The 20,742-nt window shown below is 41.1% G+C and overlaps 1 protein-coding gene across 3 annotated transcripts in view; it reads left to right on the top strand.

The window, feature by feature from the left end:
• CACNA2D3 (calcium voltage-gated channel auxiliary subunit alpha2delta 3) overlaps positions 1-20,742 on the top strand; it is an 863,447-nt gene that overhangs the window by 236,950 nt on the left and 605,755 nt on the right. For all 3 annotated transcript variants that reach the window (XM_044253365.1, XM_044253364.1, XM_044253363.1), the window contains one exon: positions 10,710-10,769. In XM_044253365.1, the coding sequence (XP_044109300.1) occupies positions 10,710-10,769 (60 nt within the window). The remainder of the gene's footprint in view (positions 1-10,709; positions 10,770-20,742) is intronic.

The raw sequence follows: 20,742 nt of genomic DNA, 5'->3' as shown, positions 1-20,742 counted from the left end.
TCCAAGTGCGTGGAGTCAGGAAGTGCCGTGGTCCCAGGGAGAACCACCCCCAGCCTTAGCCTCTGTAGACTCCGTGGGTGGTCCTCAGGAGGGCATTGGATGAGTCCAGCCAAAGACAAGTGTCATTTACCAGTGCCCACCCACCTGGCCGTAGCTTCAGTTGGAGAATATTGGCGTCTCCCTCTTTGCCTCCCTGGTCTCTCCAGGATCTAATCTGAAGCCCTGCGGGCAAGGGATTCTCAAACATGTAGTTTTCAGGCTTCTGGACCCTGCCATAGAAGGGGTTGCTTATAGGTGTCATCCAACACATATCCTTACCCAGGAGATTTTCCGTCTTTACATTCCTTGGTGTTACTGTGAGCTTTTGCAGCACCTGCTACCCTCCTTTCCCCGAATGTTCCTCCTGAGCTCCGAATCCCTTTCTGACCATTCCTTGGATTCCTGGTGGTACTAGGTAGTGGTTCACAGTCCTAAGCGAGTTACCATGACTCTGTCCAACTCCTTCTCTCTGTCCTGTTGGCCTCTGAGTCTTACAGATTTCTTTCCTAAATAGCTTTAATGTGCCTTTTGTATCATCTTTCTCTTTATTGCCTTGGATCACCCTCTGAAAAAGTTTTTAAAAAATCTGGATAACTTCAATAATATTAAAACTCTCCAGCTTCCTTTTGTGCTACCGCCCTCCATGCATGTGCCTCTATACTGCATGTGCCCCTATACTGAATTCCTTGTGGTTGCCTGAATGTCATGTTCTCTTTTGCTCTAGGGTCTTTGTACGTGTGGTGTCTTCGTCCTGGAAGGACCTTCCTGTTGTCTGGGCTGGTTCTTATCCTTTAGGTCTCAACATAGACGAGAAGCCTCCTTGTACCTTGTACCTCTTAAACCTAGTCCAATTGATCCCCTCAGTGGGTTTCCTCCTCTTGGAGCCTTTATCACATCGAGTGTGGTTGCCTATTCCTTTGTCTCCTTTGCTAGACTATAATGTCCTCGAAGGAAGGAGATGCATCTTGTAAATTTTATATTCCCAGCTAAACACTGTGGCTGGCACATAGTAGGGTGAATAAGAGATCGTTTTTCATTTGTGCCATGGCTGTGTTTTGAGCACTGGCCTTGTGCCTCGGTCCTGTTTTTAAAGACCAAAGCATGTCACCATTCTGTGGGAGGTGGGATGGTGATGGTGACCCCGAGGAGGGGTCATTGGACCTGCAGCAAGAATGACAAGGAAGAGGAGGCAAATATTCGGGGACCTGGGAGAACGTCACTGGCCAAGAATACAGGAAAGGTGCAGGCAGAGATGAGTCTGGTGGTTTGGAGTTAGACAGATGGCTGGAAGTCTGGGGCCCGGGCAGGAGGGAGCCTTGGAGCACGCAGGACCAAATCGTGAAGAGCCTGTGAGTCATGGTCACGAGTGATCAGTCATCAGAGGGTTTCAACAGAGGAAGGACACCATCAAAATTATTCTTAAAAGCTCCTTCTGGCAGCCATGTAGGTGGTAGGACTTGTCTGACTCCAGATCCTGTTCTCTGGACCAAAATATGTTGCCTCCCGACCCCCAGCTGGAGTTGCCTTTAACCACTTGGGTGGATGGTTAGAAAGAAAGAATAAAAAAAAGAATTAGAATAGCGTTTTCATGCATCAGATGTATGTAGAAATCCGTCTGGAGAAGGTAAAGTCTGAATGGACTTGGAAATTGCTCTGTGTTCTTCCACTTTGAAGGAGAGAGAGGATTTCCCTCCTCTGGCTGTGGTTGGGGTACAGGGGTTGGGAGTTGCCTGCCGTACTCACTGGTCTATTCCATCTCTCAGGTGCCATCCGTCAAAGGAGGCTGCTTTGGCAAACAGCTTAATTTCTGTGTTTGTGCCATTCTGAGGACATCAGTCCAACCTTTCGCTGAAGAACCTGGCTTCGTTCCATTTTTCAGTCTCACTGATCACAGATTTTGGTGCTGAAGCTGGAAAAGGCTGGTGGATTCTGAAAACCAGTCATGGAGCAGGTGCACACACATCCTTGTGTTTGTGAACATGAGATCTTGGAGTCCTTTCCTTGGCAGCAGAATTAGCGTTCATATAACCTTCCTGTAACTGTGATCTTGGGGAGCTGTTCCAAGTTCCCCCCACGTGAGCACCAACCGTGGGAGGCATAGGCTTTGTGAGCTGTCCTTGTTACAATCAAGCCATGTTATGCCTGAACATCTTTTGTCTCCCCCTGCCCCATCATAATAATTTCTTGCACCTGTGCAGAATTCTTTAGGAAATAATTTGTGTCTACATCCTCATCTTGAAGTCGAGAGCAAAGAGGGTATTATTTTGGTGCCTCAGATAAGAAAGCTGAGGCTTAGAGAAGTGGTTTTCCCCAGATCAAGCAGCTAGTGGGTAGGATGATCTAGATTCAAACTCTTGTTCTTAGGCTCTGAGACCCATTTTCATTCTACTGGACCAAAAGCTTTCTGCAGGGTCAGGACTAAGTTATTGCTTGGTGTCCCACTCAGTTCTTGGTGCCATTCTGATTACTTAATGGGTTATTATCAAATACTTATTAAACTAAGTTGAACAGAGGTGGTTGACAACTCAGAATAGAAACTCTGTAAGACAGATTTTCGCACTGACCACAAGACCTTGTTACCTTGGCTGTGTCTTATATAGATGTTCCTATCTCCCTTAGCTAGCTGGATGGTACCTTCTGTGCTCTACCAGTGGGGGTTCCAGGCCACACTTCTGAGTAAGTCCTGGAAAAGATGTAATTAAGGGCTGGAACAGAATTTTATTCACCGCCGTCAGAGCCTTCATGGATAGGTGATTTCTTTTGTGGAAAACAAATGTCTATCTTCAAGCTGACATAGTCCCATTCATCCTGGACTATCCTTTCAAGAAGTTAATGACAGTTCCATGGCCCAGGAAGGAAATCGCCCAGTTATTCTCCCCCAGCTGAAGCGTCCTGAGAGGACTTTTTAAGCTTTATGGTTCAGTAGACTTGATTCTGTTATTCAACGAAGCCATTCCCAAGAAGGCTACATGAGCGGGAGCCCATGCCATCAACTGTGGGATTTTTTGGAAAAGATCTTGTCTTCTCTTCCTTGCTCCCCGCCAGACTTCGTGGTCCTCGGGCAGCCCCTGGAGCAAACTTTGGTTCTTTCCATCTGCAGTAGCTTTGCACGGGTTGCACTTGGGCAAATGTAGCCTTAGCTGTAGAATGAGGTGGCTTTGGTTTGGAAATTGACCATTCCTGTTGATAACAGGCACTGATTTAATCAGCCTCAAATTGATAATAGCTATCTCTCGTGGAAACAAAGATAGTTTGTTATTCATTCTGATCCTGTCTTCTGATGTAAGCTCTAGGCTTATTTTGTCTTGTAAAAGTCTGATGTGGGCTTTGGTAACCTGAAGGAGCGGGGGAAGGGGGAGGAGTGAAGGAAGGGGAGAGAGCCCCAGGTACTGGCTGGATGTGTTTGCTCTTTTGTTCCGTTACCTGCTTTCTCTGGAAACTTTATAGATTAGCTTTTATAATCCACTTTGAAATGTTTGCCGTTTTGAAAGCAGAAGCAATCTTTGCAGCTTTCAGGCAGAAGGTCATTTTATACAAAATGTTCATTGGTGTGCAACAAAGCTTATTTCTTCTACAGGAACAAAGAAATAATGAAGGCTCCTTAAAAGCTGTTTTTCTCTAAAGAAATGATCGTCTTGATAGTTGGTGATTTATATGTGTCATTTCTATCGGAACTGAAAAGTAAAAACATTTGTATCAATAAGGATTACTGAATATTAGGAAGCTCTCAGATAGGACTCTGTGGATTTCAGGGTTCCATGGTGGGATGGAAAAGAGTTCCCTGTTTAATTGTGTCCATCTTTCCAGGTTCTTGACTTTTGCCCTGGCTTCTTGCCTGCTGGTCCTTGGTTGATGTGGTCCTCTGTCTAGGTCTCTGAGATCTGCTTGTTTCTCTAACATTTTCTTGCCGCCAGAAGTTTGTTTGCAATGTTCCCATGGGCTGGAACACTGGCTCAACACCTTTCCTTGTTCTGCAAGAGCCTTCTGTTCTCCTTAGCAGCACAACTTTGATGTCACTTCCTTTTGGGAAGCATCCTAGCTTACTGCCAGCATTCTTTGTCATTTGCCCCTTTATGATGAAATCACTCTTTCCCTTGTGTGTGACTCTTACCCTTCTGCAAAGCTTCATGTTGCCTCATGGCTCCCTGGTGGTTCAAGTCCCACGTTTTGGAAAATAGTGATCTGAGTGTTCCAGCTACAAAAGCAGCAAAGATGAATCTACACAGAGTAATACAAATAATCTCTTGAGAACAAATGGGAAGGGATTTCCATGCAGAAGGAATGGAAATGTAAATTTGAACATCCTCCTCTTCCCGTCCCCCCCCCCCCGCCCAATGGTTCACAAACTGTTGGTTTCTGACCCTTCATATAAGAAAGGAGTGTTTGAAATTAGCCCTGGGAACAAATCAATCTCATTTTGTCCAGATTCCCAGAGACATCTTTTTATGTGCTGGCAGCATTTTAATGAGGATAGAGATTTTTCGTTTTATTTCTGGGATCAATTGAGTTTGAAATCTGGGATGCAGAGACAACCAGGGTCTCCTCTGCCCTCACTCCTGTAGATGGTCAACATGTTGCGTTCAAACCCTGCCACATAACAGGGTGCTAGGATAGCATTAACCCCAGGCACACACTGCTGGGCAGAAGGTGTAACTCGTCCTCCATCAAACTGCAGCCCTTTAAGCAAAGGCTGGTGAATTTAGTGTAAGGAAAAGATGAATCGTGCCACACTGGGTATGGTTGTGACCTCAATTATCACTCTTGATTGATCTATTTGGTTGTTCTTCTACACTGTTTAGTGCTTGCTAGATTTGAAAAAAGACTCATGTGATTTCTCTGATATTTTTGACAATTCAATCATTAGCTCCGAGTGAACCATTGGTGCAACCCAAAGCCATGTTAATGGTTATGGATTTTCCTTAGAATCACCTCAGTTGAGCTTAACCCCCCCCCCCCGCTTTTTTTTTGGGGGGGGGGAGAAAGAATTATGTATTCATTCCAGAAAAAAAATGGCAGTAAAAATGCTGACCTGATTATTAAATGTGTTGTTGCAAAACGTTAAATGAAAACCACAAAATGTATTAAGTACTTTGAAATCTTTGTTAAATTCCAATATCCCATTATAACAGCAATTACAAGCCAAAGCTTTTTAGTTTTAACATGAGAAATAAAAATAACGTTTTTCTTTCCTGCTCCATATGGTTTTTATATTTCTGTTTTGCTTTAAGGATTTTCGTCTGTAATTGCTCCCTTCCCCGCCTTTTCCCCTTTCTTATTAAGAAACTTTTTTCACTTGTACATAATTTGTTCATTCTGATAGAATTAGTAGGAGTCTAGTAGTAGGTTATTTTGTTGCATATCACATTTTCTGTTACTTTCACCCATCCCCTCACTGTACCATCCTTTCTTTCTTTTCTTCTGTTAAGCCGACATGATCAGGAATAAAGAAATAATAATAAAAAATAAAATAAAATACAAGTAGGACAAACAAAATCGTTTTCTTTTTCTGATCTAATTTATACTGTGACTTGGTGTCCCATTTTCCCCCTCCTGAACCATGATGGAAAGCTTGACCTCTACGATGTCTTTAGCTGTAGTCTTGATTTAAGTGTTTTTGGGGGAGGAGACAGGAGACTGCATTCTGTAGCATCGTACTGATTATACGTGGGTCATTCTAACAAGAAATAAGATGTGATCTTAAATGAAATGCTTTAATATCCCACTATTCCCCTTGGCAGTTTTGCCTTCACCATGGCTATAAATAGTGTCCATGGTCCATGGCTTCTAGCATTTCTTATTTATAAAGATAGTTTTGTTTGTGTTTATTTCACTAAAAGGGAAGAGTTATTTGGAAATATTAAAAGTCGCTGAAACATACATCAACTCATGAACTGCAACTTTTTGGCTCATAGATGCTTTGTTCCAAAGCCAGGATGTATATTCTAGTACACTGTTATCATTTTTGTTGAGTGACGGATAGCTCTGGCATCAGAGTGGGGAGGATCTGTGGACAACACTGCTGTTTCCTTGCCTTAGAGCTCAGTTTTGAATGCTAGTCTTCAAAACCATTTTTATTTCCAGTGTTCAGTTTTAATTAAAAACCACATTCACAATTCTATAATCCCATCTGCAGATCCGAAAGGAGAATTCATACAAAAGAAAATTAACTTATTATTATTAAAAGCACACTGCCTTTCCAATAGGTATAATTGAGGAACAGTTTCCCTCGGGCTCAGTGGTTCCTTATATAATAACTAAAATATTAGCAAATTTTAATTGATTTTCCTTACCTGCAAGTGGTAATCAAACTTATTTTTAAAACGTACTTAATTTGACTTAGATGATAAGGGTATTTGCTCAGGAAGGAGAGATGAGAGGCTGTTCTTTTCTGCTGGCAAACGTCAGAGGTGGAAGTTGAGGGGTCTTGACTTTTAAATGGTGATTCAATTTATTTTCATTTTATCAACAGTAGGAATTTCTGTCCTCAGGACTCTGTTTTAGATAAATTGATAGCACATGATATCCTTCTTAAATCGCATTTCTTAAATCGCACCTGGGTGGCTCAGTGGGTTAAAGCCTCTGCCTTCAGTTTAGGTCATGAACCCAGGGTCCTGGTATCAAGCCCCACATGGGGCTCTCTGCTCAGCAGGGAGCCTGCTTCCTCCTCTCTCTCTGCCTGCCTCACTGTACTTGTGATCTCTGTCTGTCTAATAAATAAATAAAATTGTTTAAAAAAATAACATTTCTTTTTACTCGTGTATCTTTTTAAGAATATTTCAGAAGAGCATCTGCCCTTCATTCTTTCCCATTGGGGTACAGATCTTGATGTGCTGTTTGTCATTACTGTTGTGCACCAGAGATGCACTTGTTTTGGGGGATTTGCCCCCGAATTTCCCCATAAAATGTGGGCCTGTCTTCTGGCAGCATCACAGGGCAGATTGGGATAGCCCCGTGGTCCATTGCAGCAAGTGTGAATCCTTTCAAAGAGCCCTACTCCAGAGTACTTCCTTCCTTTACATGAGATAACTAGTACGTATTGCTGCCGGCGGACCATCTTTTTTTGAATCTTATTTCTTAAGGCTTTGTAGTAAGCTTGATGGGAAAATATCTTCGTGGAAACAAAAAAACCCACATATGAATTAAATCAAGTTAAAATTTAAAAAAAGCATGTGGCAAATTTAACTTGAGAATGAACATAATAAAAGTTGGCTAGCTGGCTAGCAGGGTACCCACTGCTCCACACAGAAAACAGGGTTCTGGCTGATCTTAGTAGTTAGTGCAATGGTATTGAATTATTTTCAATATATTACCTTCTTGTGCCCCATTGTTACAGGATTTGTGTCCCCTTGGTGCCCAGGTTCTTGGTCCCACTGCTTTGAAGAACGAAGACGTAGACCAGATGAAGAGTGGTGGGCAGCAAAGCAAAGTTTATTGAGCAAGAGTACAAAAGCGTACAAAGGAGGGAGACCTGAGTGGGTTTATTGAGCCGAGTACAAAGATTCTGGAGAGGGAGGGAGACCTGAGTGGGTTGCGTCAGAGTTTCTAAGTTTAGGGTTTATACCAGCTCTTTTGCAGAACTTTCTTAAGCAATCAGGGTGTGCTGAGTTGTGCCGATCAGGGCTTTGGTCATGTATCTGTCTACCTATTAGGTTCATGTCCACATGCTGATGGTCTTTTTTGGATCACGTCTGGGGGTTTAGGTCTTAACTGCCCCTTGCTTTGATATTGACAAATGCTTTTGTAGTTAATTGTCTTATTTTTTTAAAAGATTTTATTTATTTATTTGACAGAGAGAGATTACAAGTAGGCAGAGAGGTAGGCAGAGAGAGAGAGAGGAGGAAGCAGGCTCCCTGCTGAGCAGAGAGCCGGATGCGGGACTCGATCCCAGGACCCTGAGATCATGACCTGAGCCGAAGGCAGCAGTTTAACCCACTGAGCCACCCAGGCGCCCACTAATTGTCTTATTTTAGGAGGTTTTGTCACTGTGGTCTTGTCTAAGCTGCAGAACAGGATGTCAGTGCTATTTTCTCTTAGCTGTCGTGATCTCATATTTTCTTGTCGGGGATGCTGGCCCTGACTATCTAACCACCTAACCCTCTAACTAACTCCTAACACCATGACGTGTATTACAGTGGTTGAAATACATTTCATGTTATGTTATATGTGAATTTTGTATGGTGTATATGATATGCATATACATATATACACACAAAGGCAAATGAAGTGCATTTTTCTAGATACACGAGATACATATCGTGCTGTGCTATTTCATGATAATTTCAACTACCTATTATTTCCATCTTGTTCTCTTATTTCTTGATGTTATGCTGCTTCATTGTTTCCCTCATTTCCAACTGTTCACTTCTTCCAATACTATCTGTCTTGGTCATCCTGAAGTTTTATCCTCTTCTTATCTCTCAATTGTTTGTACATGTCATCCCCATTCCTTCTCTGGGTTTTCAGAGTACTCAGACACCCCGAAACAGCAACCTCTGTGTGTTTAGGTAACTATCTAAAATATATATGACTTTTAAATATATCTGACATGACTTTTTTTGATAATGTAAGTGTCCAGACGTGTATAATATTTATAACCATTCTGTAAACCTCAGTATGTAACTGATTTCGTGACACATACATCAACATTCTAAATCTGTTACAAAGATGAAGGGAATAAGCTCTCAGAAATACGTAGGTTCCTTGCACCACTGTCAGTTGCTCATCTGTCAAGGTCCACCTGGATCCATTTGCCGATTGGATCATGTGATCCCAGGAGGCTGCAAACGCCATTATTGAGGATGACTCTAGGAAGACTGTGACCCAATGAAAGCTTGGAGTCAGCGGATCCAATCTACATAGACTGTGTCTCCTTATTTTTCCTTTTCCCTGTTTCTCATCCTCTCCGTGGTATGCTTCTCTTCTAGAAAGCATTTAATGTCTTCTAGTGAAGATACTTATATACCCAGATTTTAAAAAGACGAATGAAAGTTGAAAAGCCTTGGAGGGCTGGGGGATATCATTAATCAAGGCAGCAGGAATGAGTTCAGCTCTAGGATGAGGGCGGCTGTTTTTTTTGCCACCGGTTCTCAAACTTTAGTGGCTTCTGAATCCCCTGGAGGGCTTGTTAAAGCAGATTGCTGGGCCCACTGCAAGGGCTTCTGATTCTGTAAGATGGGATGGGGCTTGAGAACACTCATTTGCAACATGTTCACAGATGAAACCACTGCTTCTGGAAGGGGACAGCCCTCAGAGAAGCACTACTCTAGGGTCACTGTTTCAGCGGTTTCAGATGAAGAAACTGAGGCCTGAGAGGGGAAGGGGCTTGCCTAAGATGTAGTGGGTTGCATCTAGGCTAGAATTAGAACTGGGTCTTCTGGCTCTGAACCTGTAATGTTCTCCTGGGGTCTGTTCTTTGATTGACCAGAGAAGGGAAAATCTCTTCCCGACCACCTGAAGGAAGTGTGGGAAACCCAGATTTGCTACCCCTCCCTGATTCCTGTTTGTGGGCAGCACTGTCCTGGCTGGCCTCTCTCTTTCTCTGTATGTTCTATGGAGAGAGAAAATTTAATGGTCTGTATTGGTGTATTAATGTTACCCACATATATTTCAACCTCTTCATTCTCATCTCCAATTTAGTAATTATTCATGGAACATTTGTCTGTTGATTTGTAATCATTTAGAGATGATGAGTACCCATGTCATCATGTTTCAAACATGACCTTAGATTAAACTCAGGTCTGTATTATGTCAATGAAAAACAAGTTAAAGATAGCCTAGACTACAAGAGTAACCAGGAGAAAAATGGAAACGGCTGAATTTTTACCTGGATCTGAAGGTTTTGCTTTTAGTTCGATGAAATTTCAGTAAGCTATTATCTCACTAAATGAGTTTTCTTCCATATTCTCTAGCCTATGTTTTCAACTTAATGTTGGCAAATTCAAATCAAAGTAAAAATGATTTCGACAGGTGACTAATGGCCTTTAAATGGAATTTTATGAAAGTGCTTTCATAAGAATATGGATTGGTTGAATTTATTTGGCTAAGAAGAATAACAAGAGTTGTGTATTTATGGGTACTGCTTATTGATTTAATTTCAGCAATTTTCTTATTGGAATGCAGATTGTCAAATGGCATTGAGGTGCCATAAATTCAAATAATTGTTGGCTGATAATTACACCCTAGAACTGGATACAGAAAGAACTGCTTTGAATGATTGAGGGAATTCACATAAGCAGTGTTTCCCAAACCAAAGGGGAAGAAAGTTAGCCCACTTAGTGTTGGGCTTAATTTAATGAATCCTGACCGAGAGCCTTCTGTACCTAAGGAAGACACTCTTCTAGGTTGATTTCAGCATCCACATATGGGGCCTCAAGGGCCAGTGTCTTTGAATTGTTACAAATTGCTATGAAAATGGATGCAGAATTTGTGTGCATGTATACACACATACCATACTGGAAAAACGCTGGTTGAACGATGAAGGCAAAAACCAGATTTGGACACTGATGTTGCTTTTCTCAGTTTCGTGGGCACAAAGGCTCCAAGTCACAGTGCGCGTGCCGTGACACAGTCTGTCATCTTGGGGCAATGGAGAAATAATCCGTCTTTTCACATCGTTGGCAAGGGGTCCGGGCCACAGTTCTGATCTTCCGTGTTGCCTTCTCTCTTTTCAGCGTCTTGTGGAGGCTGCAGAAGAGGCACACCTGAAACATGAATTTGACGCAGACTTGCAGGTAACCGATTCTGGTTGAGTTAAATTTTTCATGTGTTGGCTGCCGAATGAGAAACATGAAGTGTGCTGGAAAAACCTGCTTTCAGTACCTGGGATGGAGGGGCTCTCAGGAGAGTGGTACAGAGTTGGAATAAATGTGCCTATTTCTTGATGAGGCAGGGTGGTGATCCCCAACCGTTTTCCACCATGACAATTATAGTTGGTAACGACACCCACTCATGCACAAGCTTAGAACCAGATCTGGATGAACTCCTCCCCAGTTCTGGAGGACGTAACCAGTCAACTAACAATAATCATCAGGACTCCTAATGGCATATTGATAAGATAGACAGCAGAATATGTGTAAATCCCGCTTCCCTGACTGAAAGCAAAATTGTGATGGATGTAATCTTGAATTGACTGTTAATTGTATCTAAAAATTAAAGCATTCACTGAAATGGGGTTAGAACATCTACTTAATAAACTTCTGCAGTAGATCTTTTATCCGACTATGGCATATCTGTGTTCGGCTGAGAAGGATTTTGATGTTGCCATGTGCATAGGAAACATTTTAAAAGGTAACAAATGAATCGAATAATACTTGGAGGTTCTTTTGAGTTCCTCTTCCTCTTGAAGGAAATCTTATCTGTATTCTCATTTTGAGTTCTGTGGTGTTTCCTCACTGCTAGGTAAACAGAAGGAGTGAATCTTAATCTTTAAGTCTGTGCTTTGCTAGAATGTATCTCTTCTAGTGGCGTGTGGTCACAGTTAGGAAGTAGTGTTTATTTTGCTGTGTTTTCATTTATTGGAAATGATAAAGGCAGACATAAATATTCAAGCACAAAGAAGGTGGTGTTACAAAAATAGCCTTTGGTGTCTTCATTCCATGGATGAACCTCTTCTCATCCCTCCCCATCTATATTTTTTGCCATCTATATTTTATGGGTAAAAGAATGCTCACCCAAATGGGGGTAGTTGAAGAAAGTTTAATAAAGGGAATATTTACAAAGGTATGGTTAGAGAAACCAAGAAACCAACAAGTGATGGTGTTAACCCAGGGCAAGCCACACTCCTGGCCTGAGGAGCAAGAGGAAGGAGTGGTTTCCAGAACCAAGGTAGAGTTGCTATCTGGAAAGGGTATTTGGATAGAGATGCACAGCCAATCCTGGTGAACTAGAAAGATGAAATTTAGGGGGATAATATCCTGATCATGGTGTCTAGCCTTCTGATATCTTGCTGTACCCACCATTGGCTGAAGCCAACTACTGGTGGGGTTGATGTAGTTCAGTCTTCTGAAGTTGAGCTATGTGCAGAAGGATGAAGAATGGGTCTGGAGAGGGAAGAGAAACTGTCAAACCCACCATTTGGTGGTCCTTCTTAGGCATAAACACCAACATATGAAGCAAAGAGAACCAGGACTGTAGCCAAGCACAAGAGCTTCTGGGGGTAGGGGTGGGTGGAGAAGTGCCAGGGACTATTGGTAACATCAGGAGAGGGGCAGGGAGGCCAGCCCAGCTCTTTGAACAAAAGCACAGGAGAAGGGGCAGAGGAGTCAGCTGAAGAAGCACCTTGCTGCCTCCAGCCAGGTCTACATGGTGGCTGTAGGAAGATCCAGGGGCCCTGTACTGGCCTTATTTTGAGTGTGCCTCCTCTTCAGAGCATTTGGAGTTCTTAGAGTGGGACAGAGATTTTGAATGGAAGCATCAGGAAGCAACTTTGTGACTATGAGGGTTGTAAGGACCTCTTGAATGTGTTGCCAAGAGAAACCTTCTCCTTCTCCTGGTGGAATACTCTTGTTGTAAGTTACCAAAGCCCAACTCAGAGAAACTCAAATGAGATTATAATGTTGAGTAAAATAAGAATCCCTCTAGTTCTAAGGGTCCACTCAAATAAGATACAAATAAATAGACATAGATGATAAATAAGTATATACATAAATAAGAAGTGAAAGCTCAGGGCACCTGGGTGGCTCAGTCAGTTAAGTGTCCGACTCGCGATCTCTCAGCTCAGGTCTTGATCTCAGGGTTGGAATTCAAACCCCACATTGGGCTCCAAGCTGGGCATGGAGCCTATTTTTTTTTAAAAATGACAAAGAATAGGGAAAGCTCTTATAGTAGCATGTCGATTAATAAATACAGGAGAGATGGTGGAGATAGAAGATTCGGGTAATAATTCAGGCAAAAATCTTCAGTGGATACTAAAACTAGTAGGAAAGAATTCGTTGAAGAACAGAACATTGATAGTTTCAATGTAACTGCCCACAAGTTACTTATTAATTACAAAGGTGAATATAGCAACTTTACCATGGGAGAAACCTGGAAGATGCCACTTTAAAAAAGTAATCCAAGTTAGTGTCACCGGTGATGAGACAAAGGGACATCAAATGCCTCCGGATGTGTGTTGAGCTTTAGGACAGCATCCTGATGTAGAATTCTTGCCCAGTATGTGTAGCCTGAATTTAATCATGATAAAACATCAGACAAGGGGCACCTGGGTAGCTCAGTGGGTTAAGCCTTAGCCTTCGGCTCAGGTCATGATCTCAGGGTCTTGGGATCGAGTCCCGCATCGGGCTCTCTGCTCATTGGGGAGCCTCCTTCTCCCTCTCTCTGCCTGGCTCTCTGCCTACTTGTGATCTCTGTCTGTCAAATAAATAAATAAAATCTTAAAAAGAAATCAGACAAGTCTGGATTGAGGAATTTTCTACAGAGTAACTGGCTGGACTCCTCTTCAAACCTTCCAAGGTCAAGAAAGAGAAAGAAACATTGAGGACCTGTTCTAGACTACAGAATACAAGATATGTGTAACAATGAAATGTGACAGATCCAGAACCAGAAGCTAAGATTTGAAAATGGACTCTGCTTTAGATAATAATGATGGATTAATGTTGAATTTCCTGATTTCCTTATATTATACTTATGGGAGAGACTGTCCTTGTTCTTGGATTTTCCTGGACCAAATATTTGCATCCACTGGTCCAACAGGAAGCAGTGAGTTTATAGGAGAGTGAAAAAGATTATTGGAAAAATCTGGTGGTGTTTAGGGATCATCTAGTCAATTTTATTCTGAGATCAGTTGTCTACAAAACATGAATGGGCAAGGGAGGTAATGATGTAATGACCCATCATTTATTCTTCAGCAGAGGACAAATGTTCTGTGGTTTAACTCAGCTAACCTAGAACCATCCTTTTTTGTCCCTAAGAAGTGAGTGTTACTTTCAAGAATGTTCTGATTTCCTATTACTGAAGCTTTTAGTGGAATTCTGGTGTAGTGCAGCTGATTCCCTTGTCAAATGTGGTGTTATAGGCGTAAATGCAGCATTAGCATCTCTCTCCAAAGGAGAGAGACAGACAGAGAGAGAGACTGAGAAAACGAGTTGCAGTTTTTGTTCTCTTGGGCACAAAGAAGGGGAGCCCAATTTATATCAGAGGCTATAGCTATGGTCTGAATGAGAGTAGAGGTTGAAATAATCTGTCAGTATTACAGACTGCCATTTACTACCTGGACCTCAGACCTTGGCGAAGTCTTCTTTGGGTCAGAGTAAACCATGTGTGTTTTTGTGAGAACCTGTGAAAGAGAAGGCTTTGAGAAAATGAATGTGCGTGGAAGAACGCAGGTCTTCTCCGATGAAGGTTTTGAAGCCGCAGAGCTTCAATGCTATTAAATGCAAGTCTTAACAGCTTGGATGTCAGCCCCATCGCTGTCACTGGGATAGCAGGTCTGCGCACGGGCTCTGGGTTTATTGCTACAACAGTCCATTAGAGCTGATCAATTGTTAATCTGGGTTCCACTGACCTCTTGACAACCCCTGCCAGTGGATTGTTTTTATGAAAAAAATTTCAGACTACCATCTGCTCGTAGGGAGCTAATGCGGAGGGTGTCCCTGTGCTATTAGCTCTGAGAGAGCTGGGAGTCTGTTTCCGTACAGAAACAAACAAACAAACCAAACAAAACGGTGCTTTTGTAAAATTTCCTGAACTTTTTAGCTTCGAGTCTTAGACCCCTCTCCCCAAAAGGGAAAAGAAATGATGGGTCTGCCTCTTTCCATTTAGATGGGAGTCTGCATCAGTGCTTTGAAAGTGAAGGATTTGCTTCTCATTGGTAGAATCATCAAGAGTTGTGGGAAGAAAGTTATGCCTCCTTGATGGGCAGGATTTTATTTTTCATTTAAATGTTGTCTTACAGTCTCTTTAGAGGTTGATGTTTTTCTCATGGGCTTCTGGCCTTGATATCAGCAGTCCCCTTTGTAAGATCCTCTAACACGGTATTAGCTTATTCTGAATAAATACTATATGGGGGCAACAAGCCGAATCCAGCCTTGGAAGGGTAGCCCACGTAATCAGCCCACCATACAGCACCCTCCATGGAAACCGGAACTGCCTGGTCCTCTTTGTTGGCCGGGAAACTTTATTGTTAGCACGAGGGGCGGTTCAGCATTCTCTCTGACTTGTCCCTCTCCACGGGTGACCTGAGGGTTCCAAGATGGGTCTTCTCTTGGTTTTGTTCTTTACCCTCTGATATCTCTCCATTTGGGCAATTTATAGTTATAACTGAACAGAACAGCCCTTATTAAAGGGCATCTTTGGTTTTTTATTCTGTGCTTTGAATTAACATAGGGTTTTTTTTTTTTAATGTAAAGCTTATATGAGATGGATAATTATAATAATAACAATTGAAAAAAAAACCTGTGTCTTGATTATAACGTACGATTACTTTGCTGTTTTGCCCTCATTCAACCCAACGAGAGTGGTTGGGAGCAGACGCTGGCCCCGATTATCCTATCCATTGATGAATTTCCAGAAAACTAGGTCTATACATATAGCATAACTTGGAGAGAATGCTTTCCCCCTCTTACATACTCCTTCTTTTTGGGTTTTTCCATTGGCAGTGAAGAAGATGAAAAAAAAGTCCTTTTGACAGTTTACTAAAAACCTGCTTATCTTTGAACCGCAAACATATTTTCTTTGAAAGCTGTCTCCAGTAAGTGCCAATTGCACAGAGCTGGTGCACAGCAGAAAAAAAAAAAAAAAAAAAAAAAAACCAAACGTGGTTTTGAATTGTGTAGCCTACAGAAGCCTTTGCAGTTGCAAAGTTTTCTATAATAATTTTTCTTTGTTATTTTGTAAGTAATAGGAAAATAAAAAGCCTGGGGACATGCAGAGGGATAACAAAAGTGTGAGTGGGAAGGAACTGGGGAATGGAGTATCTCGAACGTCCCCTCCTGGTCATCCCCAAGTCAGACCTACCTTGCAAATGCAGTGGCCTAACTGCAATGTTGGGGTCAGGCGTTTGGAGGGAAGGAGTCGGACACCATGATGGGGAATCTCCACGTGGTGATACATCACCCTCCCGGGGGCAGCCTCCCACCGCTGTCTCCTGGCCAGACCTGTTAGAGTGGGAAGGTCCTTGCTGAGGGGGGCCCTGGTGAAGGGAGGGGCTGGCTTAGGAGCTCCAGGGTCTGCCACTGTAGGAGCCTGTATCAGCATTCACAGGGAGAAGAAAGTCTTTTCCCGGAAAGACTGAGAAAGGGCAGTGGAGCGGAGAGCAGGAGAGCAGAGCTGTCCTTTTCCCTGGCAGCACCTTCCGGCCCGTCAGTGAGGCTTTGCCCTGGGGAAACTCGCATGTTCTGGGTATAACCATAGGAGGGGTTTAGTAGAAGTTCTTTCTGAGCAGAGGAAATCACGATCCTCACAAGATTTTTCATGCCCTCCTGTCAAAATCCAATCCATCCTTGTCCTCTCTGCCTCAGTGAGGCATCGAGCTCCTTGGAGGGAGGAGCAGAGCACAGAAGACCCCGTCCCCAGAATTAGAAATGATGCTTTTCCTAGAGGTAGTGAATCTGCTTTTTGTGCATTATCAAGAAACACAGGGGTCACATCTACAAGAAATTAAATGACAAGAGAAGGAGGTTTGCACTTTTTCTATTAAAGTAACACCCCTCCCTTTCTGATCTAACTTATGAGACCATGCCCATTTTTTTTCCTTTTTATCAGCATGCTGGTGGTGGGGTAATCACGTTAGTCCTCTGCATTTTAAGATATTACATTTGGATATTTCTTAGTTAGGCGCCACAGGTCATATATGCTCAAGACTGACATGTAAATGTTCCCCCAGAATCTCTGTGCATGCACATTTAAAAATGAAAGCCATTTCTCAGTTGCCACATACACACTCTCTGTGTACACACACTATTGTTTTTGTTCATTTGGCTAGAATGTTGCAGCTGTTCATAAGGTCCATGCAGGACTGGGCTTTGTGTTAATGAGTTGTCTGGTGGTCCCCTGTGAGACACGGGACCCTGACTGTTGGTCATGTGAAAGTTTAAGAAGGGGTGGCAGATGGAACTTCTACTTGACCCAACCCAGAGAGCCTTGGTCTAGAGGTCTGGAAATGTGGGTTCCAGTAGATCCCATCTACCTGGACCATTTATGTGTTTCAGAGATCTGCCATTGTGGTCTCTTTGATCCTCCATGAAATGATGCACTTGTAGCATCTAGACAGTTTCTAAGATTTCATCCATCTCCCAAGTGCAGCGGCCATGCAACGCGTAGTTGTCCTTAACCTCCTCTGTGTCCAGTGTCTGTTGTGGGTATGACCGTGAGCTTAGCGGATGCTGTCTTTTCTCACAATATGCACCATCTAACAGTAGTGATGTATATTAAAGCCACAGTGAAGTAAATAATTATTACATTTCAATCATGATCAGCGACATGACCGAGAGGGACAGGGCATTATCACGATGCACAACTAGCAGAACCTGGGAGTTCAAGGCACCTTGGAGCAAAGCCCCCAGTAGTGAGCCTTAGCAGAGTAGGGAGTCTAGAGTTCACTGCCACCACAGCTAGAAGAAATGACCCCAGACATAGAGAACCCATAATTTATTTATTTCCCATAAGTGCAAAACTTTTATCAGCTTTCCATATAATAATTTTTCTCACCTCTAAACTCTAGTGACATTTTCTTTCTGCTTCTTTTCTGATGCTCACCATTTTCTATGCTGTTAATTTTATTCACATATGTCTATGTATTGCTTAATTTAACATTTATCCAGGACTCAGTACATGTTAGGCTCTGTTCTAGAATGTTCTCAGTATATATTAAGCACTGTTCTAGGTTGTGGGTCTTCCACAAACTGAGATGTGACCCCTGCCCCCAGGAAAGTTCTAATCTGCCTTTTAAAGTATATTTTTTAAGTTGTTCCTTTAAGGATTACAGTGAGCATCCTTAACTTAAGTGTACAGTGTATCTAGACTTAATTTAGTGTATGAAGTACCACTTCATGTGGAACAAAAACTTTGTGGTATTATGGTATATTGTACTTCCGTACATGTTATAAATAACACAAAAGCGTTATTTTTATTTGGCTTTATGTTTGATTTAATCAGCGGTTTTCTAAGAAATGAAATAGGAAAAAAAGATAGCAATATATTTACCCACACATTTGCCATTTCTGGCGCTCTTCATCCCTTCCTATGGATTTAAGTTTCCATCTGTTACCGTTTCTCTTCAGCCTGAAGAACCTCTCTTAGCATTTTTATTTATTTTACTATTATATTTTTACATTGCACGTCTGGGAACCACAACTTCTCTCAGCTTTTGTTTACCTAAAAATATCTTTATTTCACCTTCATTTTTGAGGGGTAATTTTGCTGGTTATAGAATTTTTACTTGACAGTTTATGATTTTTTTTAGCACTTGGAAGATATAATCCCATTCTCTACTGATCTTTAATGTTTCTGATGAGATGTCAGCCATCATATTTATCTTTATTCCTCTGTATACAGTAAGTCATTTTTCTTTGCTATTTTTATGACTTTTCTCCTTATCTCTGATTTTCAGTATACTGTATAGTGTGATAAGTAAAGGGTATTTCTAGATGTGATTTTCTTTATATTGTACTTGGAGGTTGCTGAGACTGTTGAATATTCTTAACATATTTGGAAATGTTCTGACAGTGGGGAGCCTGGGTGGCTCAGTTGGTTAAGTGTTGGGTCCCACACTCAAGGTGGAGTCTACTGGAGGGTTTGCTCTCTCCCTCTACCCATCCCCTGCTCACATGCATGTTCTCTGTCTCTAAAATAAATGAATCATATGGTTTTACTTACTTGTGGAACATAAGAAATAAGATGGAGGACATTGGGAGAAGGAGAGGAGAAGGGAGTTGGAGGAAATCAGAGGGGGAGATGAACCATGAGAGATGGTGGACTCTGAGTAACAAACAGAGGGCTTTGGAGGGGAGGGGGATAGGGGGTTGGGATGGCCTAGTGGTGGATATTAAGGAGGACACGTATTGCATGGAGCACTAGGTGTGGTGCATAAATAATGAATCTTGGAACACTGAAAAAGTAAAATAAAATAAAATAAATAAAATAAATGAATAAATAAAAAAAATTTAACAATGATTTCTTAAAAATTTTATTGCCTCATTCTTTTTAAATTTCCTTCTAGAAATTTAAGTCACACCTATGTTAGACAGCTTCACCTTGTCCCACAGGTCCCTGTGGCTCTGTTTTGTTTGTTTCCAACCTATATCCTGTTAATTAGTTTCCAGGTTTACTGACCTGTTCTTCTTCTGTTAAACTCATTCAGTGAATGTTTTATTTTATATATTGCACTTTTAGTTTGAGGATTTTTATTAAATCTTTTTTATAGTTTCTATTTCTGGCTGAAATTCCTTGTCTGTGAACTGATTATAGTTATATTGTTGTTTTATTTAAGTACTTGAACACAGCTACAAAATTTTAAAATTTCTTCTCTGATAATTCCAGCACCTGTATCATTTCTGTGTCTGTTGACTCCTTTTTTATTTTGAAGTGACTTTTCTTTCCATTATTCATGTGTCTAGTAATTTTTTCTTGTATGATGGGCATCATAATCATAGCTTTGACTGATTTTTATAAATTTCTTCATTATATTTTAATATAGTTCCATCCATGTTCTAGGTGTTCTAAAAATACCAAGTTTATTGAATTTGATTAATTCGTAGTAGGAAACACTTACTTATGGCATGAAGAGACAGAAATGATACATCATATATAGCAGGATATCCTCCAGTGTTTTGATATTCTGCATTCTAACATTACATAAATATTGACTTCTTTGTTCCAAAAGTACCAAACAGGGCCATTTTCTGGCTGAAAGAAAGAGAAAAGTGCATTTTCGTTAAAATGGAAACACTGTTTCTTAAAAAGTTATCATTTCTACAGCTTAGTTATATTAGTACCATCATGTATTCTAAATCCCAATAGAGGGATTAATATTAACAAATTTGGACAAAAATTGCAACTTAATAGTGAGAATAATTGATTTGGTTTTATTTGACCAGTCATCTTACTTTATAGATCAGAGGGGGAAAATTGTATTATTTGCTCCTTTCAAAGTTAATTTTTATGTGTCTGTACAACATTTACATATTAGTGACCTTTTTTCTATGCTACTTTTGTGTTTAGAAACTCTGGATCTTGTATCTAATTTCATTAACAAATGCAATTTGGTAAAATGCCTAAGTGTTTTCCTCACTGTCCTAGTTTTCTTGCTACTATATATATATATATATATATATATATATATATATTTTTTTTTTTTTTTTTTTTTTTTAAATCATGACCATGTCTATTTCAATTTGTAGCTAATAGTGGTTGTAGAAGTCTGAGTTATTGCTTTTGAGAGCATTTTCTTTCTTAACAAACTTATTGGTTCTTTTGTGTTTCTTTTAACTTCTGGGTTTTCCCAATCAGGCTTTCTCAAAGCTGGGAATACTTATTTAAAATAAATATTTGTTTAAAACACATTTGTTTTAAATAATATATTTTAAACACAATGAAACATTACCAGTTTAAACTTTATTGAATGTTCCAATTTACAAATACTTTTAAAATTTAGTTTTATGGTTTTCATATACACAGTGTGCTTGTAGTGTTTTGGACATCAGCCATTTTGGCTAACAGGGGCATTTTGGGACACCAGGACCACTGTGGAATATCTACAGTAATGTTAGG

The sequence above is a fragment of the Neovison vison genome, chromosome 6, assembly GCF_020171115.1.
Source record: "Neovison vison isolate M4711 chromosome 6, ASM_NN_V1, whole genome shotgun sequence".
In the NCBI taxonomy this organism is placed as follows: Eukaryota; Metazoa; Chordata; class Mammalia; order Carnivora; family Mustelidae; genus Neogale; species Neogale vison.
This window is presented reverse-complemented; position numbering and strand designations above follow the sequence as displayed.